At 48.6% G+C, this 15359-nt stretch overlaps 2 protein-coding genes across 2 annotated transcripts in view; both read left to right on the top strand.

Moving 5' to 3' along the window:
- Positions 1 to 201: 201 nt before the first annotated feature.
- Positions 202 to 6057, top strand: LOC309891549 (olfactory receptor 14C36-like; the record flags this gene model as incomplete). Its single annotated transcript, XM_082785909.1, has 2 exons — positions 202 to 495; positions 5377 to 6057. 2 exons carry the CDS (start codon positions 202 to 204, stop codon positions 6055 to 6057), a joined length of 975 nt encoding a protein of 324 aa, XP_082642035.1.
- A 1344-nt stretch (positions 6058 to 7401) lies between these two features.
- LOC309891548 (scavenger receptor cysteine-rich type 1 protein M130-like) overlaps positions 7402 to 15359 on the top strand; it is a gene marked incomplete at both ends in the record, with an annotated part of 90259 nt that continues 82301 nt past the window's right edge. The window contains one exon of the mRNA XM_082785908.1: positions 7402 to 7507. Coding sequence (XP_082642034.1) covers positions 7402 to 7507 — 106 coding nt within the window. The remainder of the gene's footprint in view (positions 7508 to 15359) is intronic.

The following is a 15359-nucleotide window of genomic DNA, read 5'->3' as shown; positions in this document are numbered from 1 at the left end:
TGCGGTCTCTACACCCTTAGGAAATAAAACTGAGTGCTAGAGGCAAGAGAACATCTTCCTCAAAGGGAAGTAGTAGTCTGTCTTGCTGAGGAGCTTTTGATGAAACATAATCTATAGCTATAGGTATTGCACAGAGAAATTTCTCTAACTTGTTCTGTGTCTTTTCCACCATTGACAGCCATCCATGCTCTGAGGCAGGAAATGTCCAACAGCAGCTTCCCCACTGAGTTCCTCCTCTTGGCATTTGCAGACACGCGTGAGCTGCAGCTCCTGCACTTTGGGCTCTTCCTGGGCATCTACCTGGCTGCCCTCCTGGGCAACGGCCTCATCCTCACAGCCGTAGCCTGCAACCACCGCCTCCACACCCCCATGTACTTCTTCCTCCTCAACCTCGCCCTCATCGACCTGGGCACTATTACCACCACTGTTCCCAAAGCCATGGCCAACTCCCTCTGGGATACCACAGCCATTTCCTACACAGGTTGTGCTGCTCAGGTTTTTTTTTTTTTCTTTTTTCTTTCAGCAGAGTTTTATCTTCTCACCATCATGGCCTATGATCGCTACATCGCCATCTGCAAACCTCTGCACTACGGGACAGTAATGGCCAGCAGAACTTGTGCCAACATTGCAGCAGCTGCCTGGGGCATTACTTTTGTCTATGCTGTGCTGCACACTGCCAATACCTTTTCCTTCCCCCTCTGCCAAGGCAATGCCCTGGACCAGTTCTTCTGTGAAATACCCCAGATCCTCAGGCTTTCCTGCTCAGATGCCTACCTCAGAGAATTTGGGCTTATTGTGGTTAGTGCTGTTTTAGCATCTGGGTGTTTTGTTTTCCTTGTGCTGTCCTATGTGCAGATCTTCAGGGTCGTGCTGAGGATCCCCACCCATCAAGGACAGCACAAAGCCTTTTCCACATGCCTACCTCACCTGGCCGTAGTCTCCCTGTTCATCAGCAGTGGCACATTTGCCTACCTGAAACCTCCCTCTATGTCCTCCTCATCCCTAAATCTTTTGCTGGCAGTTCTGTACTCGGTGGTGCCTCCAGCAGTGAACCCCCTCATCTACAGCATGAGGAACCAGGAGCTGAAGGATGCAGTGTGGAAAGTGATGTCTGGAGTTTTTCAGAAGCAATAAATGGCCTGTTTTCTTCTGCATATCACTCTTAATGTAACTCAGTATATTCCCAAATATTTGTTTTCTCTATGTGTGCTTTGCTGTTTGTTGTTGTTGTTGTTGTTTTTTACCTTGATTATGATTGTGTCTACAAAGGCACAAAGACATAACATTTTTCCTCCCTGTCATTTCAGTATCTACCTGCCTTGGGTGACTCCAAGACTTGGTGGAAACAATGAGCCAGGCTCTCTGTATATTTAAATAAAAGAAAGGACTCTGCAGTGACTTTCTTGCCTGAGATCCTTCCTCAGACACATGCGATGGAACTGCAGGGGCACTTGGCTGTGTGCAGAGGTGGAGGAGAGAAGAGTCCTGGCACAGCAGCATTACCAGGGAGCCTGAGGGCTTGGTTTGTCCTGAGCTGCTCTCTTTCACCTCTCACACTCTCCTTCAGAGCCCTTCTGTTGCTGTGAGTTCTGATTGCTCTTGTTGCTTGCTCACTGAGCAACTGTGGGGAAGTCTTTTGTCCGCAGGCCAGGGTCTCTAACACAGCTGGCTCCGTACCAGCACCTCCAGCATAAAAGGGGATCTGGCACTGAGGGCAGTGCCTGAAGGCTCAGCTCTTCTCCCACATCTCATCTCATGGATATTGCAAAGGAACCGACTCAAAGGAGGCTCCTTGCTTTAGTTGTTTCTCTGTGGGCTCAGGGCGACGAGATCAGCTGATCACCAAGGATCAGCTTTTAGGCAGGAAGGGCTGATTTTGGAATTGCCTGCTGGTGTCTGGCACCCATAGAGATGGTGACTTCACTTGCCTGTATCCACAGCATGCAATAGGTGTGAAGGTGGGCAGGTGTCTTTCTGGAGGGAAGTGGAAGTCACCAGGAGAGCCCATGGGATTGGCAGGAACAGTGTGTGCCAGGGAGTCAACAGGGCATGGAGCCCACAGAGCATGAGCATGTCCAAGGTGGAGCCACCCAGAGGTAAGATGCTAAACCTGGGCTGGAACAGGCAAAGGAGAGCTCTGCAACTGCAGGGAACACAGCAAGCATAGAGAAAGCAGTCTGCTGAATTAGTTGTTAAACCTCTGGTGAAATTTCAAAGACTAGATTGAATGAATCACCCCAAAATGTCTCTGCCATTGGAAATGAGTGGGACTCAATGAGCTTTGTGTGTCTCTTCTACAAGGGGAAGGCGAGGAGGTGAGGTAATTTGCAGATGTCAGCAGCAGGGACAGTGCCACTGCCCTCCACTTTTCCACTTGCTGCTTTGGGGCCATTCCAGCCTGGGCTGCTCTGCTGGGCTTGGCTGGGGAGAGGACAGGGAGGTGTGTAGAGCTGGGGAGGGTCTGGGCTGTGCTGGTCTCCTGGCAAAGACAAGGAGGAGCAGCAGAGCAGGGGCTGGGCTGGGCCCTTGTTCTCTGGACACCCTGGCAGATGCTGCCCCAGGGCAATGGTCCCAGAGCAGCCCCTCACAAAGACCATTCCCAGCACTGGGCTCTTGACCCAGCTCACACAGATGGTTTGGAAGGACATGGAAGGACACCAAATGACTACATCAGGAATCCACGTTTGCCTTGTCCATATGAGACAGCCCATAGTATTGGTGCAGTGAGATGAACCTGAGTGAACACAAGTGCCAGAAACTCTCCTAGGAGGAATAACCCCATGCACCAGTAGAGGTTGGGCGGTGACCTGTTATAAAGCAGCTCTGCAGAGGACAAGGCAGTCCTGGTAGACAGCATGTTAGCCATGAGTCAGCAATGTTCCCTTGCACCAGCAATGTTCCCTTGGCCAAGAAGGCCAACGGTATCCTGGGGTGCATTTCAAAGAGTGTTGCCAGCAGGTCAAGAGAGGTGATCCTCCCCCTCTACTCAGCCCTGGTGAGGCCTCAACTGGAGCATTGTGTCCAGTTCTGGGCCTCCCAGTACATGGAACATGGAACTGTCCCAGTACAGGGACATGGAACTACTGAAGAGAGTCCAGAGGAGGGCTACAAAGACGATGAGGAGACTGCAGTATCTCTGATACGAGGATAGGCTGAGAGAGCGGGGCTTGTTTAGCTTGGAGAAGAGAAGTCAGAGAGGGGATGTCCCTTAGAGGGGGATGAGAGAGAGATGTTCTAGGGGAGTTTTATATATTTTTTTAGCTAAAGATCCCATGTTAGGGAAAAGGCAAAAAGGAAGGCAATATTTTTAGGAGGCATACCCTGACAAAATGCTAATACTTACATTTCCAGTCTCTGAAGTTCTCATGGAATCTATCTTATACAACGTCTGGCACCTCAGAAGTGCTGTACTTGAGAAGATGTTAAGAGAAATCCCAACTTTTTGTATTGAAAGTTCTGGGCCCCAGTTGAGCCTTAAGACAACAAACTCAGGATGAGATGTCTCAACTGAGTCCTTGTGATCTCTTGCCTCAGCTTGGGAAAATGGGATTCCTGCCAGTCACAGTCTGGGTGTTCTGCCTAAAAGTAGAAGAGGACAAGGTGATTCTTTGATGCAACTCCTCCTGATAGGAGAAATGACACTGCTGAAAGTAAGTGTCACTCCTCGTCTGACGGAGGGATCATAGGGGATTGCGTCAGCCTGTTTCAAAGTTGGTTCCCTGAAGGCCCAGTGACAGACATCTCAAGGGACACAAGAGAGGGCAGGGACAGTGAGGCCTTGGGATGGAGCTCTGCAGCTGAGCTGGGCTGGGCTCCTGGGTCCAAGGGCAGCTCCTGGCAAGCAGGCAGCACTGCAGGGAGACAGCTCTGCCCAGGAGCAGCTCCTCTGCACAGCGCAGTAGGGCTGGGGGCACTGCCTGCAGGGGACAAGGGCAGCTGAGAGAAGGGAAGGAGATGTTAAAGGCAGTGTGGAGGCGGGATGCTGAGAGCTCAGTGCAGGAGAAATCTTCACAGCCCTGAACAGGGTAAGTCTCTGTCTGCAGGGCAAGGCAGATGCAAGTATCCTAGGGGTCTCTTCTACAGTTGTCAGTTCCATGGCTGGTAGTCCTCAGGGATGTGTGGCTCTAAACTACAGTAATATAGGTTTCCTGGTTTATATACTGGCTTCTCCAGTGCAGAGGATGGGGCTGTTTCCTGGATCAATGATTTCCTGCCTAAGCTGTCAGAGGGACAGGACATGAGGTTTCCTTCTCACAGGGCTGGTGGCAGGCTGTGAAGCCAGGTTGCAGGCAGGGTGCCCAGGGCTGTGGTGCCGAGCAGGGTCCATGCTGTGCCCCAGGGGAGTGTGCTGGGGCAGGGCCTCTGCTGCCTGCCAGGCTCAGCACTCAGCCTGCAGAGGAGCTGCCCAGGGAGCTGTGGGCTGAAGCTGTGGCTGGTAGGAGCAGGGCAGGGTCCTGCTGGTGTCCAGAGGCTGCTGCCTTGTTCAGACTGCTCACAGATCCACAGCACCCCAGGGGCAACCTTAGGTGAGAACAAAAGGAAAGACCAGCACATGCACTAACGGAAGGGAAGGAAATCTCTCGTGTTTCTCATTTCTTTTACCTGCCCTGAAGGAGAGTCATGGGGCATGATAATGGAGTTGTCAGGCTGTGTCCTTCACTGAGGCTTTCAGAGCATGACACTGAAAGAGAACTGTAGGTTGATGAAGAGCCTCAGAATTTCTTTTCACACCCCTCTCCTTACAGAGAACACCAGCACCACCTTTAGTGTTCCTCATGGGATTGCTGGATGTCCTGCTTGGAACGTGAAAATAGAGGTGCCTCTGGCTATTGGGCACCATAGATTCATCCCCAGCGCCCTTCACCGGATATTGTAGGGCAGTACTGACTTCTGCTAAGCCCTCAGAGGATCTTCCTGGACATTGAGGCACCTCAGAGAGAATAAAACAGAGCTCATAAGGAAGACACAGTGTATCTTGATGAGGAGGAATCTCTGAAACACAGTAGCAGTTTTACTCAGACAAGTCTCACTAATTTGACTATTTTTCCTCCAGGGAAAGGCATCCATACCCAGAGGCAGCAAATGTCCAACAGCAGCTTCCCCACTGAGTTTCTCCTCCTGCCATTCGCAGACACCCCCGAGCTGCAGCTCCTGCACTTCGGGCTCTTCCTGGGCATCTACCTGGCTGCCCTCCTGGGCAACGGCCTCATCCTCACAGCCGTAGCCTGCAACCACCGCCTCCACACCCCCATGTACTTCTTCCTCCTCAACCTCACCCTCATCGACCTGGGCTCCATCTCCACCACTGTTCCCAAAGCCATGGCCAATTCCCTGTGGGACATCAGGTACATTTCCTATGCAGGTTGTGCTGCACAGGTCTTTTTCTTTGCTGTCTTTGTCACAGCAGAGTTTTCTCTTCTCATCATCATGGCTTATGATCGCTACATTGCCATCTGCAAACCCCTGCACTACGGGACAATAATGACCAGCAGGACTTGTGTCAACATGGCAGCAGCTGCCTGGGGCAGTACTTTTGTCTATGCTGTGCTGCACACTGCCAATACCTTTTCCCTTCCCCTCTGCCAAGGCAATGCCCTGGACCAGTTCTTCTGTGAAATTCCCCAGATCCTCAAGCTCTCCTGCTCAGATGCCTACCTCAGAGAAGTTGGGCTTCTTGTGTTTAGTGCCTGTTTATTATTTGGTTGTTTTGTTTTCCTTGTGCTGACCTATGTGCAGATCTTCAGGGTCGTGCTGAGGATCCCCTCACAGCAGGGCCGGCACAAAGCCTTTTCCACATGCCTCCCTCACCTGGCTGTGGTCTCACTGTTCGTAAGCACTGCCACATTTGCTTACCTGAAGCCCCCCTCCATGTCCTCCTCCTCCCTCAACCTTTTGCTGGCAGTACTGTACTCGGTGGTGCCTCCAGCAGTGAACCCCCTCATCTACAGCATGAGGAACCAGGAGCTGAAGGATGCAGTGTGCAAAGTGATGACTGGAGTTTCTGAGAAGCAAATAACTGCATGTCCATTTCATATCACTCTTAATGATACTCATTAACGGCCAAGAAAGATCTTGTTGTTTTCTTTTTTTTTTTTTTTCTTTTTTTTTCTTTTTGTCTTTTTTTTCTTTTTTCTCTTTTCTTTACTTATGTGGTGATATATTTTAAAAAATAAAAAATCCTTTTATTTCCTCTTCCAGTTCGCTACTGAATGTCTCATGTGACTCTGAGACTTGGTATAAAAGAGGTGTATTTAATGGACCATTAAATATTGAATGTGTATTTAAATAAAAAGATGGTTCCTGCAGTGACTTGTCTTGCCTGAGATGCTTCCTCAGAGAAAGGTGGTGGCACTTGGCTGTGTGCAGAGGTTGAGGGGAAAAGAATCCTGGCACAGCATCAACGCCAGGGAGCCCCAGGGCTTGGTCTGTCCAAATCAGCTCTCCATTTCACCTCCCACACTCTCCTATGGAGCTCTTGTGTTGCTGCAAGGACTGATTGCACTTGTTACTTGCTCATCGTGCTGCTGCGGGGAGTCCTGTGTCTACAGGCAGGGAGAGGCCAGAGGCACTTCTCTAACACAGCTGGTTCCATACCAGCATCTCCAGTATAAAAGGGGATCTGCTCAGGGCAGTGCCTGAAAGCCCAGCTCTTCTCCCAAAGATGCTCTCATGGATATTTCAAAGGAATGGACTTGAAAGAGGCTCCTGGCTTTGCTTGTTTCTCTGTGGGCTCAGGCAGATAAGATAGGAGTCCCAGGATCATATTTTAGGCAGGGAGGGATGATTCCATTCCTGCCTGTTGGTGCCCAGCACCCATGAGATTTTGACTTCACCGGCCTGTATCCACAGCATGAAAGGCTGTCTTCCTGGGAGAGTCAGGGAGGACCAGCAGAGCAGGGGCTGTTCTTGGACCTTGTTCTCTGGACACCCTGGCAGATGCTGCCTCAGGCCAATGGTCCAAGAGCAGCCCCTTGCAACCACCGTTCCCAGCACTGGGCTCTCGCCCCAGCTCACACAGATGGTTTCTTCCTTTGGATATGGACACTAAATGACTACATCAGGAGTCCATGTTTTCCTTGTCCATATGAGACTGCATCCGGTGTGGGTGTGGTGAGGTGAACCTGAATGAGCCCAAGTGCCATAAGCTGTTCCCTAAGGGAGCCAGCCATGAATTCCAGTGGGACAGAGAGAGTCTGAAGTTCACTTCCCATTGGAGGTACAGTCCCCTAGAATACCATCTGAATAAAGCAATCCTAGTCATCATAACTGTCATGTCAACTCCTTCTCTGCAGAATTTGTCTAAAATATATGTTTTCCCAAAGTATATATAAAGTTCTTGAATCACTTTTCCACACATGGTGGGCATTTCCTTTAGGATGCAATGGAGTTGCTAAAGGCTGCATGAGGAAACATGAGTCTGGACATGTAGAAGACCTTCTGAAGCATGAGCTGGTTGGCAGGCAGAGTACCCGAGGGACTGTGAACGGCATGCACCTGGTGCTCCTGGGTGGGCTAGAAAGAGGCTTCCTGAGCACAACACCTCCTTGTGACCCTTGTGGATGCTGGCTGTGAGGTCACTTCTGTCCCAGCCCCTGTCTGGACAACAGCAGGGAGGCAGAGCCTCTGAGGTCACAAAGGCTTTCAGGAAGCTGCCCCCAACAGGGTGACTCCTTTGGGGAGGCCAGGGGAAATCTGGGTGAATAAAGGTGGGAGATTTGGGGGAGAGAAGAGGGAGTAGGCTAACAGAAAGGAAAGATCTGGAAGAGGTGAGAGGGGTTCAGGCAAGGCTGTGCTGCTGCAACACTTACTAGGAAAACATCCATGTCAAGCCCTGGCAATATTTTGAAGCAGTAACTGTAAGCCTTACCCCTACATCTAAATGCTATCCCTCTTTCTGCAAGGAATCCACTACTCTTAACCCTAACCCCAAATCTCACTTGGCGTGGGTTAGCCAAGTCCCAAATCCATAAGGCCTTACCGTACACTCTTAGCTCAATTCTCACCCTATTCCTCAGCCTTTCATTCCTATCATTGAATTCCAGCCTTAACATGATTCCTCAACAGAGCCCTGAAGAAAATCTCAACAGATAACATCGTCTCCACACTAGACACAGACTAGAAGCCAACGCAGTAAACACAGGCCTCCCTCTAATACTCTGCCCAACCACTAACTCTGGAAGGCAAAATCTAATCCCTAAACCCTAACCTTGTTGCAGGAAGCACGGCCAAAAGCACGACAGACACCAGTAGAGTCAGATCATGCCCCGTTTTATTGCCCGAATAGCCTAACTTGTATAGTGAACTTAACAGGGGCGGACAGTGTTTCACACAAGATTATTGGTCAAAAGCACTCAGACAAACACTACAAGAAAACAACCTCACCTGCAAGAAAACAACCCCCTTGTGATTAACAGTCACGTAGACCTTGTCCTTGAGGCCAGCTACTGGTAACAATATTTTCCTGAATTCCTCAATTGGGCGATGTGGGAATACTGTCATGGGAACTTCTCATAGTTGCCCTGGTAGCTTGGTTTGCTCAGCTACAGCAAGCCATGGGATTCTTGCTGTTTCAAAAATCCCTCAACATAACCTGAACACCTAATCCCCAAATTCTGCATTCCTGTGGTCTAGTCACCTAACTGAAGCAGTTTGGCCTCATGAAGCTGAGCAGGGCATGAAAGGTCCTGCAGTAATCACTTGGTCTTGGAGGATGCAGGTGAGGTGACATGGATGTGGTCAGGTCACAGGACTTAAAGAGGAGATGGGTGAGGATGTTCTGCTGAGGTCAGCTGTCTCTCTGGGTCTCAGGAGGCAGAAGGAGGCCCATGGCTATGCAGGTGGCACGTCCTTGATAAAGGTGGAATTACTTCTATGAACTAAAACTGGAGGAGGCTATCACAGTTTTTTAATTCAACATAGGCCTTATGTGTTACATAGCCTTGTGCCAGCTCTTTGCCTCTGGCTAAATTGCACTTCAAGCCCTGAGGCAAATATGCAAATTGAAAGCTACCTTGAGAGTCAGGGCTGGAGAATGTTCTACTTGACTGGGGATAAAATAAAACTTAAATAACATCTTTGGATTTGGTTAAAAATGAGCTTGTTAAGCAGCACTGGCAGCTTTATCATAAGAAATGACAGTATTTGCTGTAAGCGGTGCCTAAAAAAGACATGAAACTACTTGATCTAATTGGAACCATTTCATAATATGTTCATTTTAAACATGGGCAGCAAATTCTATCGGTATGGCAAGAGCACTTTATCAAGAGAACTTTGTGATGCTTAGGTGATGATTTCTACCATTTATTATTACAGCTGTGGCAAAGATAGCGGTAAACTTTTACAGTTTATTTCTCCCAGTAGAATAGACACATATGGTCACAATTACATATATGGTTATCACCATACCATAAGAACCTTGTTTTAGTATCTTAAAATATCAATAATTTAGGCTGAAACATACTAGGTTGGTATACCTATATATACCTATAGCTGAAGTGTTTGGAAAGTTTCAATGCATCTTTTTACAAGAATGGAGGTAGAAAACCGGTTCTAAGGTTGGAACTGTTCTCCAACAAAATTAGTGTTTGGATCGAGCACTTGGAATTCATCAGCAAGTTTATCTAGTGTTAAGGATGGGGCTTTCAACACTTCCATTAGTTAGTTCAAATTTGATCAAATCACAGTTGCTGAAGATATTTCTGGAATGAACTGTTTGGGTCATATGACTCAAACATTTATTTTTTTTTCTCATGGTAAATATTAATATAGAAATTAAAAATACGGAAAAAAAAATGTTTTTAATGCCATGGAATCTTGTGCAATCTTTATGACTTCTCTACGTCTTTCTTCCTGCCTTCTCTGTTTTTATTTTTATAGTTGCCTGAATATTTACCTGGGTGAGTTACGTTGCCCTGCTAGCATTAGCAAGATTTGATTATGTGCTTAAAAGTTGATTCGGATTTTGTATCTGTCCCATTTTTCAGTGATCAATACCCACTTCTTTTGAAATCCTGTTGTTGATGTTTATGAAAAGACTTATTTATTGACAAATGGTACTCCACTGTGTCTAAGGACTTCCAGAATGCTTCAGCCTATGTGTCTTGAATAATGTTTTTATTTTAGACTATTAGAAAGCTCTATAGCACATTATCATTCATTAATGGAAATAGCATTCAGGTGCATTATATTAAATAAATATTGTGTTTATTGTATTTATTTGAGTCATATATCAAAATTCTGGAATCTATAATGTTACAATGCACACATGTTACTTGATCTTCACCTACTATATTTTACCACCAGCAGTTATTGCTATGAATACTGCACCAAACACACAAAAGAGTTGAATGAACTCTATCATACAGGAAAATTATAGGTGGGTGTCAGAGCACATTCTCAAAGCTTGTTTGACTATTACTTGAATTCTACAGGCTGGAAATACTGCACTGAGCACTTTGGGGAGCTTTCCATACCACAGCAGAGTTAGTGCATGCCCTGAACCAAGCTACAGTATCTCTGCAGAGGCCCCTTGGTCCTGGAATGTCCAAGGTGTGTGTCACCCAATGTGTCCTGTAGGGAAATGCACAGGTGTGCAGAGGTGGCCTGTGGTAGTGCAGTCCCTGTTGCTCTGGGATGTGTATGGGTGTGTTTGGGTTTGGTACAAACACCTGGGCTGGTTTCTAACCTCCCACCTAAGCACAAGTGAGGAATAGCTCAACCCCTGCCCAAACCCTCCTTGTTTTATCTCATCCATGGAGGGCAGAGCCAAAAAAACTCAGAGCAGTTCTCCCAGGGTTTGTCTCTGCTAGAAGGCCTTTATGTGCCTTGCCATTGCCAGCTCATGGGTCTGTTGCTGCTTGTCTGGGCTCTGATTTTACTTTGTGGGTGGGAGGTTGTATTGGACTTACATGGAAAGGGTTTTGTAGCAGGGGGCAGCTGCAGGGCTGGTGTCTGTGAGGAGAGTCCAGAAGCTGCCCCTTCTTAGAGAAGAGCCACTTCCAGCTGGCTCCAAAAGGGACATGCTGCTGGCCAAACTCAGCCAATGAGTAATGCTGTTTGTACATCTGTGAGAGCTTTTTAAAGAAAGGGGTTGAAAATGACATGAGGGAATAGCTGGGAGAGAAGATGGAGAAACTGTGAGAGAAAACAACCCTGCAGACACCAAGGTCAGCGAAGAAAGAGGGTGAGGTGGTGCTCCAGGTGCTGGAGAAGATGTTCCCCTGTGGTGCACCATGTTGGAGCAGATCTCCACACTGCAGCTGATGGAGGACCCCATGTGGGAGCAGGTAGATGTGGCCTGAAGGAGGCTGTGGCCCTTGGAGAGCCCCTGCAAGAGAAGACTCTGTGTCAGAACTGTGGAGAGGAGCCCAGCTCTAGACAGCCCCTCACGTTAGGGACTTTCTTCTGAGGAGAAACTTATATCAGCCATTTGACAGATGCTGCACAGGCAAGGACACGACTCAGGATGGCATCACCCTTCAAGAAGGAATTACCTTTGGGATTCCCTCAAAGGATAGAATTCCTGTCTGTGTCACAGCTTGAGTCACTGCACTGTGAATGCTGACTGAGGTCCCACCGTGACAGATGCAACCTCATGCTTCCCCGCAGCCACCCCTCCAGTATTCCTGAATTACCATTGACAATGCAGACTCAAGCAAACAGAGACAAAAGGGAATGCAAGAATGCCGGTGCTGTACAAACTCAACAACAATGATACATGCTAGCAAGTAACTGGAACATGAGCTGAGAACCAGCTCATCACAAGCACCGAATTCATGCTTAGTTGGTTTGAAAGGACTGAGCACAGGGCATCACAAAAAGCCTAATAGAAGGAGCTACATCTTCTCAGTGTGGACTCAGTAGCAGCAGCCCTGCAGAATGACAACCCATCCGTCTGCTCATGGCTTGGACAGGTGTACAGTTTGCTGGCTGAAGAACTGTCTGGATGGCCATGCTCAAAGAATCTGAGTGAAGAGAGATCAGTCCAGTTGGTGGATGGTCGTGGGTGGCATTCCCCAGGCCTCTGTACTGGGTCCAGCTTTGTTTACTATTTTGATGGATGATCTGACTGAGAGGATCAAGTACACCCTCAGTACATTTGCAGATGATAACAAGTTAGTTGGGACAGTTGATCTTCGTGAGGAAGGAAAGCTTTTCAGAGGCATCTGGAAAGGCTAGATTGATGGACTGAGTCCAATCACATGACATTCTACAATGCTTCTGCACTTGGGTCATAACAACCCCATGCAGTAGCACAGGCTTGGGGAAGAGTGGCTGGAAAGCTGTCCAGAAGAAAAGCACCTGGGGATGTTGGTCAACAGCCAGCTGAGCATGAGCACCCACCCCCTGTCATGTGCAGGGACTCTGACATCTTCCAATAGATCATCTGTGCTTATGAGGTCACTGTCAGCTGAAGATCTGATAGGCCACGAGCAGGCCCATGGCAAGTTGAATGTTCCTGCGATGCCAGTGGTGCCTGAGTAGCTGACAGGCCAAGAGCAAACATGGCCTGTGCTAGATGCTGGGAGGACCCTGGTGCTTGAGAAGCCAGTAGGCCAGGAATAAGCACATGGCTTGTGTGGGTCTGTGGGGAGGTCATTGGTGATCAAGTAGCTGATAGGTCAGGGCAAGGCCCATGCATTGTACCTGTGAGGCCACAGGTGCCTGAGGAGCTGGCAGACCAAGAATTTGTGTAGGTGTTTGTGAGGTCATTGCTGTCTGAATACAGGCCAGGAACAGGCCCATGGCAGGTGAAGATGCTATGGCATGACCTGGAGCTGGGTTGAATCGAATTTTGAAATATCCTGCTCTGGAAATAATTGAAGATCAGTGAGTCCAAATTCAGGCTTCAGAATAAAAATAAATTATATGTATCTAAAAAAATATAAAATATTTATATCAAAAATATTAATATATAATGAATGTATATATTTATAAATATACATACGTTAAACATTATATGTGTAAGTATAAAAACTCATAATATTTAATGCAATATAACATATATTATTTAAATAAAATAAAAATAAAAATAAAAATATGTAATATAAAATATATATAATATAATATAATATAATATAATATAATATAATATAATATAATATAATATACAATATGTAGTATAATGTATAATGTATAATATGTAATAAATATATATCATATATCATAAAATATATAATATATAATAACATAGCACAACATAACAATAAATATAATGTATTATAATTCAATATGATATGATTTAATATGATATGATACAATATAATATATAAATGAAATATATATTTTTATATGTATTTATAATATATATTTATTTATTTAAAATTATTTATACATATATATAAAACTGTATGTCTGAGAGTATTGTCCCAACACTTCTTGGACTCTGCCAGGCTTGGAGCTGTGAGGAAGCTGGGAGGCACCGCAGGGCCATGCCTGGGCACGGGGCCAGGAGGAAACCACCGTCTTCCTGCCCGGGCGCCATGTCACGTGGGCTGCGGTTTGTGCACCTGCAGTGGCAGGCAGGCTCCAGCTCCCGACCCGCCGCGGGGAATAACGGCCCCTGGGTGACACGCTGAGAGCCAGGGAGACGCCTGAGGCTCTGGGCTGCAGCTCTGCTGCCAGGGCAGGCCCTGGACCAGCTCTGGCTGCTGCCGGGACCCCACAGGAGGCTCCCTGGGGAGGGACGGGACAGGCAGCACCCCCATAATGGGGCTCTGGCCCTGCCCAAGGGCCTTTCCCAGCTGCTGCTGCCAGCACAGAGGGGGCTGTAGCAGGGGCAGGGGCTGGTCCCTTCACAGCCTGACACAGCCCCGCTGCAGGACCAGCCCCGTGGATCCCATGGCGCAGAGACGGACGGACAATCACACCTTGGGCTCTTGGATGCTACAGCTTAGGAGATGCTCCGTGCTCCCACAGCAGGCGGCAAGGGGTGTCAGAGCCAGCTGCCCCCACACCCAGCCCTACCCCACGATGATCTCCCACCGCAGTGACGTGAGACCCGCAGCGGAGCCGTCCCTCATATATGGTCATGAAGAGCGCTGGAGAAGTTCATTGGAGAGCTGGGCTGCGTCGGAGGGGAGATAAGTGCCGATAACTTCTAAAAAGGTGCTTACTGCTTTGATTGGCTCCTCCTGCAGCTGGGACAGCATCTGCACAGATATATTGCCCTCCCATCATCGCCGTTTCACTGTGGGTCCTCAGAAACTCCAGCAGGAGGACTGTGCTGTCAGGACAGGAGCCTCAGGATGGGGACAGAGAGACTCCTGTCCCCTTGGGTGCTGTGGCTGTTCCTCTGGGTGCAGCCTTGCAGAGGTAAGTGCCAGCTGCTTTTTTCAACAACTTGTGGCCAACAGGCAGCAGTGGGTTCATTGGGATCCCTCTGGGAGTGGGGTTGTTTTCAGGCACCACTGAAATGAGAGGCAGAAGGTTCTCTGTCTCTCAGCCCTGTGCTTTAATCTATTCCTCTCTGGGTAGGAGAGGGTAAACCATTTGCACAGCTCCCATGATTATGGCTGCCCATGCCTGTCTGCATTGCCAGACTCCTTGTCCTTAAGGTACCCTTTTGAGACCCCTTGTTCCCCAGGACTTTAGCTCTGGAGCTGGAGGGGGCCCAGGTGGTGGCAGTGGCCCTTAGTGATCTCCAGGGCACATCTATTGTCTGGGGTGCCCCAGCGGGGTTGTGTGCCACTCCCTGCCCCTGGGATCTGAGGACACCCTGACCCCAAGAGCACAGGTTGTACCCCATAGAGAGAAGCAGACTGGGGCGTGTGCATCCAGAGGTGACAGAGAGGTGTCCTACTGGTGCCCTGGCCAAGTTCAGAGGATGGGCTGAAAGCAGGGATGAGGAGGAATGCAGGCTGGGGAGGAACCTTGTGTTTGACTCGGTCCCCCCTGAACAGAGAGGAAGCCCCAGAGGTTTTGGTGTGTTTTGGAAGTTCCTGGGGCAGCTGATGGACAGATAGAAGTATGGGTATATGGCCATGTAGCCTTTCAGAGGGTGCTGAGCTGGGAAGGAGTGGGAGCCCTGTGCAGGACTGGGGGTGGTGTGTGGGTGGGCATGGGCAGGAGCAGGGGTAGGGAGCCACTGGGATTGGAGGAGGTGCTGAGGACTGTGGGGCAGTGAATCTCACAAAAGGAATAGAGCTCTGCACTATCAGCCCAGCTCTGCCCCTAAAGAGAGGAGGGATCCCCAACACCACATGGGATAGCCTGTAGGGACAGGGCTCCCACCCTGGGGATGGTGACTCTGCCTGGGCAGGGGGCAGTTACAAACTGAAGTTGTGCGGCTCGAAGCTCTCCTCACCCTTCTCATGTTGGTGTTTGAAGGGGCTGCAGAGGTGAGGCTGGCGGATGGTGAC

This window comes from Aythya marila (assembly GCF_965140915.1).
Source record: "Aythya marila genome assembly, contig: HAP1_HAP1_SCAFFOLD_158, whole genome shotgun sequence".
NCBI lineage: Eukaryota > Metazoa > Chordata > Aves > Anseriformes > Anatidae > Aythya > Aythya marila.
Note: the sequence above shows the minus strand (reverse complement) of the source record. Positions and strands in the feature narration are given on the sequence as shown.